We start from the raw sequence: 20,351 nt of genomic DNA, 5'->3' as shown, positions 1-20,351 counted from the left end.
ATAATTCTGGCTGTCTCACAATTGCTAGAAACAAAGCCTGAATTGTGAGATATTAACTCAGAATTGTGTAATAAAAGTCGCATTAGACCAATTTAGAGTAGACGTCACAGTTACGTCACTTGCAGCTGCGCGCGCATAGTGGTTGCAGAAAAACACTGGGAACAAGTGGAGGTAAATGGGTAAAATCCATGGAATAAAAGAAAAAATATATTTTTGTGCCTTTTGATGTCAAGATCGGAATGCAAATAATTTTTATAGAATACTGTCGTCATTTGAAGCTAAACGCAGACGTTTAAATGGACATACTATGGAAGAAAACTGCTATGATTACTCTACTTTTAAAGCATAAATTCGATTTAAACAATAGGTCTACATAATATTCACATATGCTGTTCATAGGGGACGTATTGCATTAGCCCTACAGTTACAGCATGAAATATTATTTAAACCTTACTATTAGAAATATTATTTAAACCTTACTATTAACATTTTTACATAACATTTATTTACTTTATCTCACAATTCTGACTTTTTTTCTCACAAATGCAAGTTTATATCTCCTAATTCGGACTTTATAACTCGACTTAACTCAAAAATAGTGAGTTTGTCAAATCTGAGGGAAAAAAAGCCAGAAGAGCCGAGGGGAAAAGAGAATGACGAGTTGTTTTTCTTTAGTAGAGTAGATTAACTTTATTTTTAATGAAGATCCAGACTGCGTCAGCAAGAACTTGGTCCTTTGCTCACTTCATTTTACCATGGATTTGTTTACAAACAAGGCACAATTCGATGCAGAATTTTCAGAAAGATTTAAACTAAAAGTCAATGCTGTGCCGAATATATTGGATCCGATAGTAATGTCGCAACACACAAGTGTGAGTAACTGTTTTTATTATGTGGTCGCTATTGCTTTGTCTGTTATTACAGATTGTTTGATATGTACTGAGTACTTATGCGTCCATCTGGGAAGGATGCAGGCTGTCAAACTTACACAACTGTTAGCCAATCAAACCAGTGGGCGTCTGCTTCCCAGTCTACAATCCGCCACGCCTATTCAAACGGAGCGTTCTGGTGAGGGGGGTTAAAACAGGACAGAAAATAGCCTATTACTTCTGAATTATGGTTTTTTTTTTTATGTAAAAATCTTAATAACATTATAAGCGGGACGTCAGAGAAAAATACAAAATAATGAAAAAGGCATTTCACGACCCCTTTAAAAATATGACCAACCTGTTAGCTAGATACAGTAATTAGTATCTAGTAATCCACATCAGTAGGAAGCAAAGACGGTCACCTCAAGTGTAATTGTTGTCTATAGCAAGCTCTTTGAGCTGTGTAAAGATGCTCAATTAAATTATTTTGGATCTTAATATATTGTATGTTTTCAAAACTAAAGTCAGTGAAGATGCAGACCAGATCTGAGACAGGTCCTCAGATCCCCAGCCAAGCACTGACTCACCATTATGGTGGAAAACGTGTGTGTGTGTGTGTGTGTGTGTGTGTGTAATCAAGTGATGCCTACAGTACAGCCTCAGTCGTTATAAACCTTACTCATAATGTGAACTGACGTTAAGAGGATGTTATTTGAATGTTTGGAAACTTTCTGTTCTATTCATTTATCTTGCGAGATTCATCTGCATAGAGATCATGCTCTGTGATTGATTAATTCAGCAGAAAATATTTCACTGCCTGAGGAAGTCTAACGCTGCTAGTAAGGAGAAGAACTGCTGACGAGACGCACACACACAGAGCACACTCACACGCTGAAATATAATAAAATTAACTTATGAACACAGTCAGGAGAGGAGATGACACAGGTGTACAGCTGCGACCTGCACACACAGAACAGGTGCTGGGTCAGGTGTGTGTGTCTCTCACTGGAAATGTTAAGTGGAATGTTAGTCTGCAACAGTTCTCTCTTTCTCTGTGCACTAACATACACAACAGCTGTATGTGGTTTGTAATCTATTTTTCCCACTGGGCTCACTGTGTTCAGTGTGTTTATGTGTTTGTGGTGTAGGGATTTATTAAGACTTGATTAAGCTTGTTGTGTTTTATAGTTTAGCTTTCAACGACAATTTGTGACTGTGGATCTGGCAACCCTGCCAACAACATATACACACACAGTCAATCAATCAATCAATCAATCATTTTTGTTTCGGTCCTCACAGACAACTTTTCACAAAATAAATAAATAAACATAATTACCGAAAAAGGTGTAGGCTGAAGCCTTGGTTATTATGCCTACCCTTTTTACACAGTTAACTGATGAGCGACACTTTTCACTAAAAAATACAAGATAAACATGTTACATAAACATTACCCCAAATGTACATACATAATTCAAAACAACATAACAAAAAATACACATTCCAGCTATTACTTCAATATTGTAACATTACATTCATGTTTATGGGTTTATGAATTCACTGAGAGTTTTCATGATTTAACGCCATGTCAGCATCAATTCTATTTTCTACATTCATGGCAAAAACAATTCAGTTGCATCACTCAATCAATATCCTTTCATTTTAATGTTTACAATAATGTAACAATTTTGTCTTAAAAAGTCAACTGCTGTACTGTTGGAACTACAGGAGCATTATTAATCATCACGTAAACTGCCCATATTAAGCAGAAGACATTGTCATTAATTTATCATTGTTATTGAAAAATAAGAACAAAAGATACACATTACACATACACATAACATACAAATAAATCAAACAGTGCTTTTTTTCTCCAGTAGAGTGTATTTAGCAGTATTCAATCAAAAAATATAAAAATAAAACACTAAATTCACTTCACTGCATAAATTATACATATTATATTATATTTGTTGTTTTTATTACGATTAAGGTGGATAGTTCACCCAAAAATTAAAATTCCGTCATCTGTCTGTCAATTCTGTCATAGTGTTTTATTTATTCACTCTCAAGTTGTTTTTAACCTGAGTTGAGTTTCTTTCTTCTGCTGAACATAAATGTTATGTTGAAGAATGTGAATAACCAAACAGTTGCTGGTCCCCAGTTTTTTTCCCTATTAACAATTAATGACAGAAATTACATTTGAATTAAATAAATTGGGTGAACTATCCCTTTAATGACAGTCGGCAGCATGTTTAGTACTGTCGCTTTAAGAGCTAACTCACCTTATTTTTATACATTTTCTTGAATTTGCAGAGTGAATTACATAATTTTAATTCCTTATCACAAGTATTCCATAGATTTACCCCTTTGACAGATAAACACCTACTTTTTACATTAGTTCTTGCCCTTACTTTTTTAAACATATACAATCCTCTTAGATTATACTGACTTTCTCTTATTTTGAACAGCCTCTGGATACAAATTGGAAGTAGATTATTATAAACCTTGAACATTATCTGTGATGTACATAAATCAACTAAATCTACAAATTTTAAATTTGAGTACTCTGTAACTCAGTGGGACTGTTACAGGGATATATGACCACAAGCAATACTGTAGTCCTTATTTTCTAGGCTGACATTGTATTATCAGCTTTCTATTCTGTTATGTTATATTCTACATTACAAGATTTCTGAATGTTCATTTATGTATGGACAATAACAAAACAAAAAAAAGAAACCGGATTCAACAGAGTACAGGAGGTAATTTTTTGGCTTGCTTAATTCAAAATCTCTTTCAAGGACACTTTTCACTTGGTGGCCATATTTGCAGGGACACAATGATTTTACCAATTGGCAATTGTCCCATCGCAAGGAGCTTGATTGACAGGCGATCTGACCAATCATAACGCCGAATCCGCCATTTTGTCCGACAAACAAATCAGACAGGAGAGCATAGATTAACTTCGGTGGACTTAAACCTGAAAAATGGTGTCTATTGATGTCTTTCTGCGGCTGAAATAAAATACGTTCTTATGTTCATTCATGTTTATTTCGTGCTTTAAATAAATATGAAAAGACGATCGGTTCACTTGCTGCTTGAACTGAGGCAATACAGTGATCAGTCACGACACATTAAAGGGACACAAAATGGTGTTTATTTGAATTTCTTAAAAAGTGACCAAATTTGAAAGCTGAGACCTTGTTTCATACCAGAAGTAACCTGCTCTGTCTTGTCTGTCGGTGTGTTGTCAGTTTCCTCTTTGATCCGTGATGTATTGTTTTCTGTGTGAGAACATGGTGTGTAGTGTGAGAGTAGCATGGCTTGTCGGTCATAGCAACAGTAACTAAGGAAGGCGGGTTTTTATGAAGGGTCAGTTGGCTTTTATTTAGAAGGCGGGACTTATTCTGCCATATTGCTTGTTGCACTTTTTCCCATTCATAGTAATATGAGTGCACCATCTTGACACATCTCTCAAATCTTTAAGTCATTGTAAATTCATATTATAGATCTTATTCTGAATTATTCATTTATGTACATGTATAATTATTTTTTTCACAATTTGTTACTTTTTTTTTTAAAGTCCCCATGCTAATTATTTTTCTTTTTTGTTAGTCTGTTTTACTCGGATGTATGTAACAATACAGAAGAAAAGATCTGTCACAACTTCCTTTGCGTCAGGACTTTAAAGGGATAGTTCACCCAAAAATGAAAATTCTGTCAGAAAGGTATTAAGGACATCATTAAAATAGTCCATGTGACATCAGTGGTTCAACCGTAATTTTATGAAGCTACGAGAATACTATTTGTGTGCAAAGAAAACAAAAATAACTTTAATCAACAACAACTCTTCCATGTCAGTCTTCCATGTCATGTCCTTACTACCTTTCTGGGCCTTGAACGTGTCACTTGCGTTGCTTGTCTATGCAGGGTCAGAAAGCTCTCGGATTTCATCAAAAATATCTTAATTTGTGTTCAGAAGATGAATAAAGGTCTTGCTGATTTGGAACAACATGAGGGTGTGTAATTAATGACAGAATTCAGATTTTTGGGTGAACTATCCCTTTAAGCAGTTAACCTTAGTCAGGGAAGTGTTTCTCTGATTAATGGCCACTCCAAAGCATTCTTACTTCTTTTTCAACAAAATTAGATTTAAACAAAAATATAAGCTGCAAACAATTATACTTGTGTGTGTTTTCCCTACAAAGAGTTTAATATAGAGTGATCAGTCACATCGCACTTACGGCTCAGGTAATTGTCTCAAAAACTGGTTTTGGAACTTAGTGCCCATGAAATAAAGAGGCAACAGCTTTTAGATAAATGGTAATGCTAATGGAAAACTCTCTTCAGGTATATTAGAACTCTTCGGTTAATTGTATCGATTCAAATCAAATTGAAAGACTTGACATTTCCATGGTACATTTTTTTTTACGTCTTCATTTGTGCTTCATGCGCGTATGTTGTGCGGCAGACATATTCCACTCGTATGTGTGATGAGGTGGTCAGGAGCTTGTGTGTGGAGGAGTGTGTGAAGGGACAATAGGCTCTTTAGCGGAACGCCACTCATCCCTAGAAATGGCTGGGGATTGTTCCTGTGGAGATGGCACAAGCGGCAGAGCACTCAGGGTTGAGGAGGATGTTGTGACTGAGCCCAGCATTAGTGTGTGTTTCATAAGGGAGCAGCAGTGACAGGACTTCAGTCACAAAACCATTTTTCAGTCCAGCGCTCATGACACGAGCAGCAGGTGTTCACTCCATAGGTGTTGTCACCTCTGTGGGACTTCTCAGTCCTTATTCTTCCTCTCCCTTAGCCTCCATCCACACTGAGTATGTGTGATGCACACTGTTTCTCTAGTCATAATCTCTTCTCTTTCTTTTTAGCCTTTCTGATGTTTTTATTCATGATTGTTAATCTGGGACATTCCTTATGTTCATTAATGTCTTGTTGAATTTGTATTTTATTTACACGTTACTTCCACCTTATTTCAATTTTATATTTTATTTAAATTTTTTCATAGTATTAGTATTGATTGTTGACCTGGGATTATTCCTTATTTTCATGAATGTATTTTATTTTATTTATATTTTACCTATTTTTTAAATAAACTATTTTGCTTATATTTAATTATATACAGGGACAATTCTCTTTCTGTCAGTGTTGTCAGTGTTGGCTGTCAAGGAGATGAACATATCATTTTGTTCATTATTTTTATCATCATAATACCAAAATATTGATTGTCAATCTGGGATTATTCCTTATTTGCATGAATATCTTTATCTTATTTTATTTTGTTTACATAATATTTTCTTTTATTTTGTTTACGTAATATTTTATAATTACTGGTACCTTATTTTTATTTTTTTTATAGTTTTTTAAATAAATTTTTTATCATAGTATTACCATACTATTGAATGTTAATCTGGGATTATTTCTTTTCTTCATTAATGTTTTTGTTATTTCATTTTATTATTTGATTTTATTTTATTGACATAATATTGTATATTATAATTACTGCCACCTTTTATTTTTTATATTATTTGTTTTATTTTTAACAGCCTTATCAAAGTATTGTGATTATTTATCATGTTAATAATTAGTCTTATTATGTAAATAATTAGTCTTGTTGAATATTTTTCATTTAATTTTTTACATATTACATTATGTTAGTGTAACTGCCAATTTACAATTCAATTTAATTCTATTAATTCTTATTTGTTCTCTGACTCTGTGTGTGTGTGTGTGTGTGTGTGTGTGTGTGTGTGTGTGTGTGTGTGTGTGTGTGTGTGTGTGTGTGTCTGTCTGTGTGTGTTTGTGTGTGTTTCAGATCAAGCAGGTGGTGCAGGATGGTGTGTTGTGTTGTGTGTGTTCGTGTTTGTGTGTGTGTGTGTGTTCGTGTTTGTGTTCGTGTGTGACGCTGATTTTTTGACAATACTGTATGTAAAATAATCACACCAATACATTACTTTGAAATTTAAATTGCTGATCCTGTATGAAAATGTTTTGATTCACACTCTTATCATAAGACTCTCTTCCTCAATTTTACCTTCATTTCCAGCTTAGATTGTAATGAAAGAAAAGAAGGCAGCAAAGAACCTCAGTCTCTCTCTCTCTCTCTCTCTCTCTCTCTCTCACTCTGTCTCTCACTCAAGGGATTATGTGAATCAGTCTCAGATTTGTGGCATATGCTGGAAGCGGTCGTCAGTAATTCTGCAATGAGATTAGAGCGATCTCCCGCAGCAGCGGCGTGTTTGTGCATGTTCATATGTTCATCAAATTTCCCAAAGTGTCATTTCAACTTCCTCTTCTAATGTTCATCATAATAGCGCAGGAAGATTTGGATCCAGTCATGTTTAATCAGTCTAAATACGGATGAGAATTTCCGCTCTACATCCACCGAGGGAATCGTGTTGATTCTGATGCAGACACTAAATCTGACGCCTGGGTTCATTAGGTTTAATGTTGGCACTGGGCTCTCTCTCCATACGCAGATTAGCTGGCTCAGCCCCATATGTTGTGTGACTCTGCCAATCCCCCTGCGTTCGCTTCGCTCTCTCGCAGGAAGTGACAAAGCATTTCATTTCCTCTCCAGCAGCAGGTCGCCTTCAACCCAGCATGTTGATGTGGGAATTTGTGTTGATTTACAGTGTGGATGTGTGTGTGGCCTGGTTGCCCTTTAGATAGCCCGTCTCCCAGGCCAGTGTAGTTTCTATGACAACCCAGCATGCCATCATAATATCATGGGCCGCCATGTAACGTCAGTTGTGTAAATGCGTGTTTCACATGTGAAATTGCGCCAGTGTGAATGTTGTGTTTGTGGTATAGTAATGTGTGTGTGTGTGTGTGTGATCAGCATCAGTGTATCAGAGACAGCAACAGCAACTACCGCCCCCTAGTGTCCTCACAATGAACTGCAACCCACAAATGCGCTCATTCATTCTATTCTCATAAACAGAGCCATAAGGAATGATATCTTCCTTCAGTCAGCCTTGCGCTGTAGTACGGAGATGTTTTATCTCATTACCAGGCTGTAAAACATTGAGACTGGGAGGTTTACAGCGACAGTAATATGTGAAGAGGAGTCTGGGTGGAGGTTTGCACATAGACATGACAGAGAAACACTCTGTGTTTGCTGTCAATTATAGTTTTGCTCATTACAGTGTCTGCTTCTCCAGCACTCAGATCAGAGCCCACCCTTCATGCTACACTGTGTATTTTGGTCTGTATTTCCATCTTTTTCCACCTCTCACCAGATGCATCTTGCTCATCTCTTCCACATTCTACCTGTTTCTGTAACAGACACTTCTAGGTATGTTCCACAGTCAAGATGTTTACTAGATATTTCTGAATGTTCCATATGTAGGTTTGTTTTGGAACAGACTTGTGTGCTTCAGAAGACAAATAGGAAATATTTATTACTCACCGGCTGCTCTTTCATAGCTCAAAACATTTCTTGGAATTGAAAAAAGGATCAACTTTGTCTTAGCTGTTTCTCTAATGTAGGGCAGGGGTTTTCAAACTGGGATCTGCAGAAAACTGTTAAGTGACAATAATAATAATATAATCATGAGATTAATCACTAATTATTTTATTCCTGACAGTGCAAATTAAATAATTTGTGATTAATTTCATAGTTTCTAATCCAAAATATATATATAGCATAGAATGTAATTATTTTCCAGATGATAACAGATACATGTTTATACTGTTTTTATTTTTAATTTTATGTATAAATGGGTTTTTCTACACGTAAATATAGATGCATAAATATACTATAGGATTGAGTTCTCTCAAAGAGATCCTCATATTTCAACTTTCAAATGTTTGAAAACTCCTGCCTTAGGAGAAATAAGATACTAAAAATATACACTGTAAAAAAAATCAAGTTATAAAATAAAATAAATAAAAAGAAAGATTATTGGAGTGCATTTTACAAGAAAATACTATTTTATTTTATTTATTTTTTTCACTTAAAAATTTGTGTTACTTGCTGTGTGTTTCTTTATAATTGTTTGTGAAATGTATTAGCAATTTATTTAGCAATTAGCTAAGTGTTAATTGTATTTACAGTTTTTTCAGTGTAGATTTATAAAAATGAATGTATAGCATAACGTATCTTTGCAAATTTGAGCACAATTTGAGACATCTCTTCTAAAACTTTCAAAGAAATGTGTGATTATTATTATTATTATCTGAAAAAAAAAATCAGACAATCAAAAGACATCTTGCAACAGTCTCCTCTCACTCTCCATTCTCCAATTAATCTCATTGCTTTTTAGGAGAAGCTGTTTTATTTGTGGATTTTTGGTTCCCACAGGATGGTTCATTATCACAGTTGAACATTCATGTTTGCAAAGGCCTCATTGTCTTTTTTCTGTCCTGATCCAATAGGAACATCTGTCTTGGCCTATAGCTGCTTGGGATTTTTTGTGGTTCTGTGAATAGTGATGCTTACCAAACAAGTTTATCTAGTTCTAAATATAGACCTTCACACGCCTCTTTGTGTTTTAATTCTCAGACGGTAGGTCCGCGTGTAATAGGATGGGCGGTCTTATTACTTCACCTGTAAGAGGAAGTTCTTTTTAAAAAGAAGGTGTGTCTTTCAGGTGCAGCCAGAAGGAAGTCAGCGTGTTCCTGTGTGTCTGTAAGTGTGTGTGTACATATCGATGGCTGAAGGGACCCATCATGCCCAGGCTGTGTCCAGGCAGTGTGTGTTGCTTTGCCCCGCTCTTATTCGGCTGTGATGGAGGTGGGAAGGGAGATGCCAGCCACTTAAGAGAAGAAGACTTTTTGGACACCACCTCTAGCAGTTCAGTAAGAACAACAGAAGGACAGACAGTCAGCAATAGTGTCTTCTCACAGGTTTGGATAGGCTATTCCATTTAATTCCACTTGACTTTGTGTAGTTTCCACTAGAATGAGCACTGCAGACTGTGTTTGTGTGATGGTATATTAGTGATAATCTCTTTTTTTTTTGCTTGTGAGGCAGAATGTCTCATCCCGGTCGCATCCGTTTGGTGATCTCTTCCTGTCAGCAGATGATTCATGATTGGCTTTGTGCATATGTGTATTGGCTTAGATTTACTGTATATGAGAGATGATGCAGGGTGTGTGTGTGTGTGTGTGTGTGTGTGTGTGTGTGTGTGTGTGTGTGTGTATGTGTGTGTGTGCACGTCATAAGGTTATCTGGGTTAGCAGGACATGCTCGTTTGTGCTGATCTGATTACCGAGGCATTAATGCAAAGCCTGTAATAAATAACAGAACTGGATGGTCTGGACAGTTAAAGACACACAGACACTGTTATTATCAAATTTATGTATATGTATAGCAATGATTGCATGGGAAAATCACCACTTTACATTTACAGTTATGCATTTAAGAGATGCTTTTTGTCCAAAGCGACTTTGTCACAGAACCATCAGTATGCCAGGTTTGTATTCAAATAAGATCTTTTTAATATCTCAATGTTTCTCCTATACAGACATGAGATTAAATGGAGGGCTTCTGCTTCTCAGATTTATTATCCTCAGACAAAAGCCCTTTTCAACTGGAGCTCGTCAGGTAAATTCAAACATGTCTGTGCTTTTTCACACAACCTCAGGAAAAATAACAGCCCAGACAGGAATGTCTGTGATTGCAGTATGTAATTTGTTTGCAGTGCTTCACATTTATTTTGACCTCTGTTGAATACAGAACACATTCTTTATCTTTTTACGAACTTTCTTAGTGAAATAACCGCTTGCTGTTCACGTCCCGTTCAAATGTAAAAAGAAAATGAATCCATAAGGAATATCCAGTCACAGACGGGGTCATACCTGACTGCACAGCACAGAGTATGATCTTAACATTAATTAATTCCTTCCTTAATTATATACATAATGTACATGAAATCACTGAGACCTAGGTTAATAACGGTAACTGAAACATTTGTTTGACAGACTAATCCCAATTTAAGTGTGCTAAAGACCTTGATAATCTTATATCCATATCCTCTATGGAAGAGATCTCAGTAATGTCAAACTGTGCTCTGATTTGCCAAGATGCCAAAACATTTGTCAAACATTTCCAACACTAGATTATGTGAGCTATGCTAACCACAATCATTTTAGCTCTGTCCTCCTACTGTATGTCACTAATTAAGATATTTTTTGTTTCTTTTTTTGGCATGTTATTGCCACTAATTTTAGAAGAAGCTTCTAAATTGACTCTTAAATGAAATCTTAGAGAGCCTGATGTCTTAATGATGCATGAGCAAGCTGATTAAAATTAGTCAAACTAAAACTGATACAAAATGTAATTAAGGCTACGTAGAAACAGCTTGTAACAAAATTATTGCAACTTAAAATCAAATTAAAATGAAAAATGAAAAAATGAAAGTTAATTCAAAATGTTTATAAAAACTGAGTATATAAATAATAGTAAAATTACACTTTTATTAGACCTATAAATTAGCATTTCTCTGTAAAAAGGAACATATCTGCCTCCTGACTACTCGATTTCCATTTTTTTTGTCACAAGATAATGAGGAGACATCTTTGAAAGCCTGTTGATGGAGGGATCAGCATGCACACTGATGTTCTGTGGCCATGTGTTATGTAGAATTAGCATTTATCAGCTCTCTCATCTCCGCTGATCCAGTCGCCGGCCAAAAACCCATCATACCATCGACCGCTGAGTGTTCTTATGTGTCCTGGCGGTCTGTAGATTGGACCACATGTGTGTCTACATGCACATATCACTCAAACACCACTTCCTCTTGAGGTCTGCAACACACCCTGTGGTTGCAGCTCAAAATGCATTCATTTTAGCATAAACACTAATATCTAAAACAGTAGACTAACATGGATGCAGCATTAGATGCTCTCTGGGGTGCATGGGGAGTATATCTATCACTTGACCATTTTGCCGTTCAAAGAACCCTCTGTCTTTAATGTTCATCAGTCTCTGGCGGCTAGCTTCCACCCGTTTAGGACTTGAAAGTGTTTTTTCTCTTTTTCTCAGCCTGTGATGTTGCCCTGGTTTTAAGTACGGCTTTTTAGTTCAACTAAAGTTTGAATTAAAGTAACAGTTCACTCAAAAATGAAAACTTTACTCACCCTCAGGCCATTCAAGATGTAGATGAGTTTTTTCTTCATCAGAAAAGATTTGTTTCTTACAAACACACAGTTTTTACTTCACAAGATGCTAAGTGATGGACTGGAGTTGTGTGGATTAGTTGTGGATTATTGTGATGTTTTTATCAACTGTTTGGATTCTCATTCTGGCGGCACCCATCCATTACGGAACAAGTGATGTTATGTAGAGCCCGACCGATATATAGTTTTGCCGATATTATAGGCCGATATGAGCCTGTCGCCGATATATCCCCTTACATATCTCTGTCACCATTATAAGTGATCACCACATTTGAGTGATCATTGCAAAAAATGTGTTTATGTATATATATTCTGTTTATGCCTATACTGTATTCTATATATAGTACCAGTCAAATGTTTGGACACACGAATGGGAAAGTGTCCAAACTTTTGACTGGTACTGTACTATAATATACACAAAGAATATCGGCCGATATATCGGTATCTGCCTTTTTTTTACTCCCTAATATCGGTATCGTATCGGCCCCCAAAAATCCATATCGGTGGGCTCTAATGTTATGCTATCCTTCTGATAAAGAAACACACCCATCTACATCTTGGATGGCCTGAGGATGAGTACATTTTCAGCAAATTTTCATTTATGTGTGAACTATTCCTATTTTAACCATATTCGAAATTCGGATGAGACCAAATATAAAGGTTTTGAATTGCCCATTGTAAAGCCCATATCAATGAATATGAGGGCTATCCATATCCATGGTTACAATACAGCCCTTCGTAACATATTCGCATTCATTATAGCGATTTAGTGTGTCACATGATGTGTTTATTAATCATTCAATAAAACTAAGATGCTAAATGGTGTGTGATTTGCACAGTATGTGTGCAGCAGTTCTCATTAGCACATTGCATGTGTAGGATTTGACACCGTTACAGAATGAGTCTTGGCTTCTTCAGGGTGACACCACAGAGGTAATAAATTCTCAGGCTGTGTGATTTAGTCTGTAATTAGCTGTACACACACACACACACACACTCATAGGCTGTACTGCAGGGGCTGTAATCAGTTCATTAGGTTAATTACTAGCTGTGAAAGGGACTCGTAGTCTCTGTGGGCGCTTTGGGTAATTGGTCTGGCTCTAACTCAACTTTAACCAGACTGTGCCATCTAACCCAGACTGTCTCATACATACTGTTGACACTGCACATTAATCCCATCTGATCTTTAGAAGTGTCATTTTGTACAATAAGTGATGCAATCTGATCCGTTTGTTCAGACTGTGTAGTCAATATCCGGTATATCTGCATCAGTTGCTATAGTTGTGATTTTCTTACATGACAACTGAGAGCTGCTGTTAGGGAGAAAGGAAAAACAGAAATTGTGCCTCTACTCACACGGCACATGAGAGAACATAATTGACAGGCATTACTGTATTTATACTTTCATGCATAAGATTCTATATGAGAAAAGTTGAGTGAATGAGTGTATTTGAACACAGCTCTAGACAATATTGAGCAGTTTGTATGATATTACAAAAAGGTCACAAAAGCTTTGTGTGGAGAGGAAAAACAAATTTTATGCCATTCACAAAACAAATATTACTTGAAATATGATCTGACCTTTCAGAGACATATTATAAAAATATATTTCAATCAGATTTCTAACTAGATATGGCTATGAATTAGATGTTTTACTGTTTGTAAAAATCAGATTTTGTTTGATTCTTCGCTACAGACAGATGAGTCAGATATGGCCAAAACATCAGATTTGTCCTGCCTGTCTGAACAAAGCTTCAGAGAGCTCAGTTCTGTTTGTGTGTAATTTTTTATGAAATGTCTAGAAGGAGGTAAATGGATGTTTTATATCTGCATCAACAAGGGATTTCTTAAGGGAAAAACCAGTCTGTTGTTTTGATGATTAATATCTGTGCTTAACCAGGCTTTGCTGAACAAAGATAGTGTCTTCATTCATTTTTATAGAAAAATGTAGCAACAGTGTTGACCTGTGCTTCTGGATAGTGTAGCTTATGGCCATGCATGCTGTTAGTGCCGCACAGTGTTTGGCCACGCCTTTGGAACACTGCTTGTTTGAATGACAGCTGTGTTTGCTGACAGCTCATTGGCGTTTCCATGGCAACTGATAGATATGGGTGATTGGCTGAAATTGGGCTATTGCTCTGATTGTGTTCAGCCACTGTAAGATATACAAGCAATGTTATGTTTTTCCATTAAGGTCAATAGGAACATGTTAAGTTTGTACTGTAACATATGTTAAGCATTTGGCAGCGGGTCATATGTCTCACTCGCTCTGGTTGATTTCTTCTAAATGGACACTTAATTAAGATTTGTTGCATTTGATTTGTTTATCTATGATTATATTTTCTGAATGGACAAGCGATAGATCTTGGAGTCGTATAATTTGTTAATGACGCTTTTATTGCTTGGGGATTCAATATTTTGAAGATCATGCTATGCTTTCTTTTTCATTTTCCCCATTGTTCCCTTGCATATTTAGTGGAATCATCTTTCTGTCTCTCTCTCTTTCACTATTATAAATTGCATAGCCTAGTTTCTGAGCTGGGTTGGAGATGAGTTATTGAGTCATATTATGAGGATAATGACACAAGATTGTCCTGATAGCTGCACTGCTTTGACTTAAAAAGCCACTCAGATCCACTGTAACAGCAATTCAAGGGTCAGAAGATGACTTATTTATCCCAATAGTTTTTCAAAAACAAAATTAAGTCGTTCAGTAGTATTTCAAGGCTTTGAATTTACAAAGATTGCAGGGAAATTCATAAGCAAAAGCCATATTTTACAAAAAGGTAGGTTAATTTCAGAGCAGAGAGAACTTGGGGAATGTAATTAGACTGTACGTCTAAGATTGAATTGTTTGTATTCACACCACAACAGCGCCTCAAAGCCATGCGTTTGCATGGGAACAACAGACTAGTGGATCTAATCAGGAGGCCAAGGTTTGGCTGGTTAGCTGTGCCTGTTATTTCCTTCTGGTCGATGGTGTAATGACATCATTATGGGGCCAAAAACATCTTTCTTTCAAAGGTAGCCATGTACAAGTGACTGGCTCAAAAAACAAAACAAAAAAGCTTCAAAAATTCAATGAAAATGGCAGCATCCAGGTTGTGTACTTCCAGGGCTGCATACACTATCCGAGCAATTCCCATTGACATAAATGGGAATGCTGACGGGTAGCTCTCTCTAGGTTTTATAACTACTTGGATCTAATCAGCTTTGCTGAAAGGAATCATGGGATTTGTAGTTCCAGCTCTATGTAGGGCATTGCAGAGGCACTGTGCCCTTCAGATGAGAGAGAGGACTAAAGAGGAGGATAAAACAGAGAAAGGAGGAGAGGATGACAGAAAACAGGGAAAGGAATGAACAGGGTGAGCCGGAATGACGCAAGAAAGAAGAGAGAAAGGAGGAAGAGAACAGCAGGGTGAATACAGAAGCTGAGGATTTGAGAGGAACTAAAAAGAGAGAGGGGAGGATTGGAAGAGGAAGAGGAGATTAAACAAAAATAGCAATCATTGTGTGAGGATTTCTGTCCTTAGAGTCACCAGCTGACATCACTATGTCTGAGTGTGTGTGTGTGTGTGTGTGTGTGTGTGTGTGTGTGTGTGTGTGTGTGTGAGAGAGAGAGAGAGAGTGTGTGTTTGCTTGCACACTGTGACCGATCAAAGATGTCCTCATCTTTTATGAATGTGGAACCAGCTCTGTTCTGAAAGGATGAAGTGAGTGATGTCTGGGTCTGGTGCTTGTCTCGGTGTAGAGGGAAGCTTCACTGGCAGATATCCAGAAGTTTAGACTCTCACACCTAAACTTGCACACACTTATTTGTTTCATTTTATTACACACACACATATACACCTTTTTTCTTTCTTTTTTCTTTTAATTGAACTTTGTTGTTTTCTGAGCTAATTATATTTTCTGGAATACAAATATATTACCTTGTTTCCATAATGTAATTGATTTTAGATGTTTTCAAGAAAAATAGCTAAACCTGACCCACACCCACATTCACGTTAACCTGCTAAATGAGGATATACGTACAATAGACTTCTGTTATTTTTATATAACTATTTTATATAAATACTATTAAATATGACTACAAACTAAAACAATCCCTAAATCTACTCCAAGAAACCATTATTTAATTCTTTTGTAAATGGTTTTTCCAATTGAAAATTACCTCAAAATGAAAATGTCCTCAAAGGGAGCATTTGACAGATTTAACTACCTTCTGTTGTCCCCACACACATACATTTATGAGCTCTGCTGGGAGTCATGGTGGAGAAAATGAGACCCCTGTTGAAAGGCATGTGGAGAATATAATCACCTGCAAAAGTGATTCAGAGGTTACACTGACATTGCTGCTGAAAGTGGCTCAAATCTGATTCTATCCCCCATCCCGCCCCCTCACATGTGACCTAACCTTCAATTAACTTCCCATTTTTATGTTTGTATGTCATGTATTGAAATACATTTGTAATTACACATTTGTAATGGTGATGATGCAGTTTAGTGCATTTAAAATATATTTATTAAATGTGATTTTGAATAACACACTGCAGTTCAAATTAAAATCAGATACTTTACAGTGCGTTGGCTTTAGTATGTTAGTCAACACATCAAAAATACTGTAAGTATTTTTTCTTAAAGCGCAACAAAAGATTATTAAAATGGTTTAAATTGTACTTGAAAGTAAAACTTTTAATTTGACATTATTACAAACAACACCTTTTAAAAGTATGTTTGTTAAGAAAAGCTGTGTTAAGTAAACATCTATGGCTTCTCTTTCATTAATATTATATATGTATTTTTTTTTAATGCACTTTTAAGATTCGAAGTACACTATAAATGCATTTTCAGTACAATTAAGCACACTTATTTTTCTCAAGGAGTGTGTAAAAATGAGAATCAGGCTCTTTGACTTTTATTTTGAATATAGCCAGAGACATACAGAACATATACACACTCTTTATTTCTCACCAGACCATGCAACTCTGTTAATGAATTCACTCCCTTCATATGTACGTCATTACTCTTGGCAGGTTGCCTGGCTAGGTTACTCATGTTGCTTTCCTTAATGTTTAGCAACAACACTCTCACTCTCCTTGTATTCAGTGTGACAGACCCGCGAGAGACAGATACGCTGTTGTTTCTGTCCCATCAGCCTGTCTCACTGCTGACCAAGCTACTGGCGTTGTTCTGTCACGATCCGCTTATGAAATCCACATCTCACGTCATGAGAGGGCACAGAATATGCCCCTGCATGTTTAGACAAGGACAGACTCTGTTGTGATTTGATTTTACTGTGCCACGAAGAACAGCTGTATTTGATTACTTGTTGAAAGACTTTTATAGCTTCTCTGCCATTCAGAGCAGATTGAAGCATCAAGGTTTATGATGAAAGTTAGAGATGAATTGATGACATGACCATGTTTTAAAGGTCCACGGTGAACTTTATGGAAATGTGGCAGTTCCTCTCTCAGTGTTATAAGCACTTGAGTCAGGGATGTTGCTAGGTGACAGATCAGGTTTTACTATAAGCTTTCCGTAATGCCTTTACGGTTAACCATTGTTTGTTTTTTGTGAACAATAAAGCGAGAGCAATGCAAAGAAACTCAATGGTAAATCCGATAGAAACTCATAGATAGTTTTAATATACCAGTCGTTCAAATACCTTTCATTCATGAAGATCTACATATTTCCCATTAAATACATATTCTGACTAATTTGATTATACTTCCAGCTACCAAAAGAGCACATTTTATCATGTTTAGAACCAGCAAAAACAGCATAAATAATGTGGAAAAAAGCATAGAAAATGTGGAAAAATTCCCCCAGTTCCATCTGGTCCTGGTGATAAGCCACTGTGATTGAACTACAGGATTGTTAATGCAAGTTGAAGCCTCAGGGGTTTGTGTGTGTTCATTTCTTATTATGCTTCAGTATAACAAGCAAAAGACTGAATTTCATGCATGTGCAAAAGAAGCAATTTACAAACACCAGTAAATCCAACGGGCAGTGAAGCAGCTTCTAAAAATAGCCAGTTCTAGCATGGCATGAAAATGTTTCATTATGAAAAATGTGGCAGTAGGGAAACGTGTTTGCACACACTGACACATGAACACTATTATAAAAACAAATCAAGTTGTTGTATTTGCATTAGCTGTCTTTTATGCAAATTTTTCATCTCTTTTCTCTTTCTTTGCATTTGTTTTGTAGAAGAGTGTGAAGGAGGGTCTTCTACTCAAACAGACTAGCTCTTTTCAGAGATGGAAGAGGAGGTATTTCAAACTGCGAGGCAGGACTCTCTACTATGCCAAAGATTCAAAGGTAAAAGCAGGGGTCTCTGTGTTCCCCTGGAGTAGACTGAACCTCAGGTGGTGCTGTATAGGTGCTTGTTTCAGTGTTTTTTTGGTGACAAAAACATGCTACTGTATTGCAGTCTCTCATATTTGATGAGGTCGACCTCTCAGATGCCAGTGTGGCCGAGACGAGCACTAAGAACATCAACAACAGTTTCACAGTAAGTAAAACCTCTTCTCAATGGGTTTCTCAAAACCTAGTGAGCGATTTTTGAAATATGCTATCTACAGCAGGTAGGGATCTCACTGGATTTTGAGACAGCCCCATTCATTAGTTTCTTGTCATTCATTCATTCATTCATTTATTATTTACAATCCTTTAATAGCTCACACCTGCTGTATGTCTTTGGCTCTCTCTCCTAGGTTATCACTCCATTCCGTAAGCTGATGTTGTGTGCAGAGAGCAGGAAGGAGATGGAAGACTGGATCAGTGCTTTGAAGTCTGTGCAGAAATGGGAGACTTATGAGGTTAGTGTCGAAAAACCTTCACCTTTGACCCCTCCAAAATCATTTGAAAGGTTCAGTTAATGTGCATTGATGCCCGTGACGGCTGCACATTATACAGTTTGATGTTCCTTCCCATGGATTTCTTAGTTAAGTGATCAATAAACAAAAGCAGCAGAAGTAATTGCTATAATTGTAATTGTGTTTTGGTGAAATATTGATGGAAGGGGTTAGCGTGTCAATCCATTTGATTTTTTAAATCTTTAATGCATTTCTTAAGAGACAATTTAATAACGTTAAAAACTCTTAAATGATCCCAAGCCAGTCTTTGTCTGTAACAGTAGCTTGTGAGGTTCTCAACCTTTTTGACTCCAATGTCCCCCCCACACATAGAACTACAATAATGTTATGTTCATTAAATGATAACAAAAAAATAAATAAAAGCCCACTGTGTTTTAAGATTTGTATTAATTTACATGACTTTTCCAGGTCTACATCACATATTTACAATGAATGAAAATTCAAATGTAAATTATTTTAATTCATCTTGAGGCGGGACTATTATAGGAAACTAAAACTAAAACAATAAAATCATTTTCGTTACTTGAAAAATTAAACATTAACTGAAATTTATATAAACATACTGTATTTTCTAATTTTCATTTAGTTTAACTTGGATGTACTAAATTAAAACTTTAAAATGATTACAAACTATAAAGACATATTTAACAAAAAAAAATTATTACATTTTTAAGTAAAATTAAAATGAAAACAGAAAATATACACATTTCAACTAATTCAAAATAAAAACTCTTGAAGCCCCATTGGAAGTTCGCTGAAATGCCAAATTGAGCTCCAGCCCCCTGGTTGAGAATCACTCCTCTAGATTTTATTGGTTATGTATTTATAGTGCCATAACGCTGATATGATTGTACTGATCACAGGCCAGTCAGTTTAACATGGAGCACTTCTCTGGGATGCATAACTGGTACGCCTGCTCTCATGCCAGGCCCACTATCTGCAATGTGTGTCGAGAGGCTCTGCCGGGGGTCACCTCTCATGGTCTTTCCTGTGAAGGTAAACATAAACACACAGCTTTTTTATTGTTGTCTATGCTTTTCATGTTTCCCATTATTTTTGTCTTTTTGTTTTTTTTTTCTCTGTCATTTTTTATGATCAGTTTGTTTGGATTTCCCTTTTCTGTGCCATTTACCCTTTCATGCGTTGTTTATTCTGCTTGTAGAACCAACAATGACGTTGTTTGTTTATAGCGTAATCAATGAGTCATGAAGAGGACCATTGCCCTCAGCCTGTTATCACTTTCTAGTGACGATCTGTTTAATGTCATCTTTTCTCTGCGTGTGTTAGTGTGTAAGTTCAAAGCCCACAAGCGCTGTGCCGTACGATCCACAAATAACTGTAAGTGGACCACTCTGGCATCTATAGGAAATGACATCATAGAAGATGAGGATGGAGTAAGTGAATCTTTTAATTATACATGCATGTGGTCTCAGTGGTATTCTGTGCGGTACCTGAATCAGTGTGTTTGTGTGT

General features: G+C 36.4%; 1 protein-coding gene across 3 annotated transcripts in view; it reads left to right on the top strand.

Annotated features, from left to right (window-relative positions):
• The window catches only part of LOC107691954 (diacylglycerol kinase delta-like), a 79,178-nt gene that overhangs the window by 42,120 nt on the left and 16,707 nt on the right, over positions 1 to 20,351 (top strand). The window contains exons 1-6 of one of the 3 annotated variants that reach the window (XM_016490817.1): positions 9,482 to 9,726; positions 18,211 to 18,321; positions 18,434 to 18,514; positions 18,717 to 18,821; positions 19,742 to 19,874; positions 20,166 to 20,272. In XM_016490817.1, the coding sequence (XP_016346303.1) occupies positions 9,550 to 9,726; positions 18,211 to 18,321; positions 18,434 to 18,514; positions 18,717 to 18,821; positions 19,742 to 19,874; positions 20,166 to 20,272 (714 nt within the window). In that variant the 5' untranslated portion in view covers positions 9,482 to 9,549. Of the gene's footprint in view, positions 1 to 9,481; positions 9,727 to 18,210; positions 18,322 to 18,418; positions 18,515 to 18,716; positions 18,822 to 19,741; positions 19,875 to 20,165; positions 20,273 to 20,351 lie in introns of those variants that run through there. The other 2 variants (XM_016490818.1, XM_016490816.1) reach the window with 2 other exon arrangements.

Source organism: Sinocyclocheilus anshuiensis, unplaced genomic scaffold, assembly GCF_001515605.1.
Source record: "Sinocyclocheilus anshuiensis isolate Anshui unplaced genomic scaffold, SAMN03320099.WGS_v1.1 scaffold426, whole genome shotgun sequence".
NCBI classification, from domain to species: Eukaryota; Metazoa; Chordata; class Actinopteri; order Cypriniformes; family Cyprinidae; genus Sinocyclocheilus; species Sinocyclocheilus anshuiensis.
Note: the sequence above shows the minus strand (reverse complement) of the source record. Positions and strands in the feature narration are given on the sequence as shown.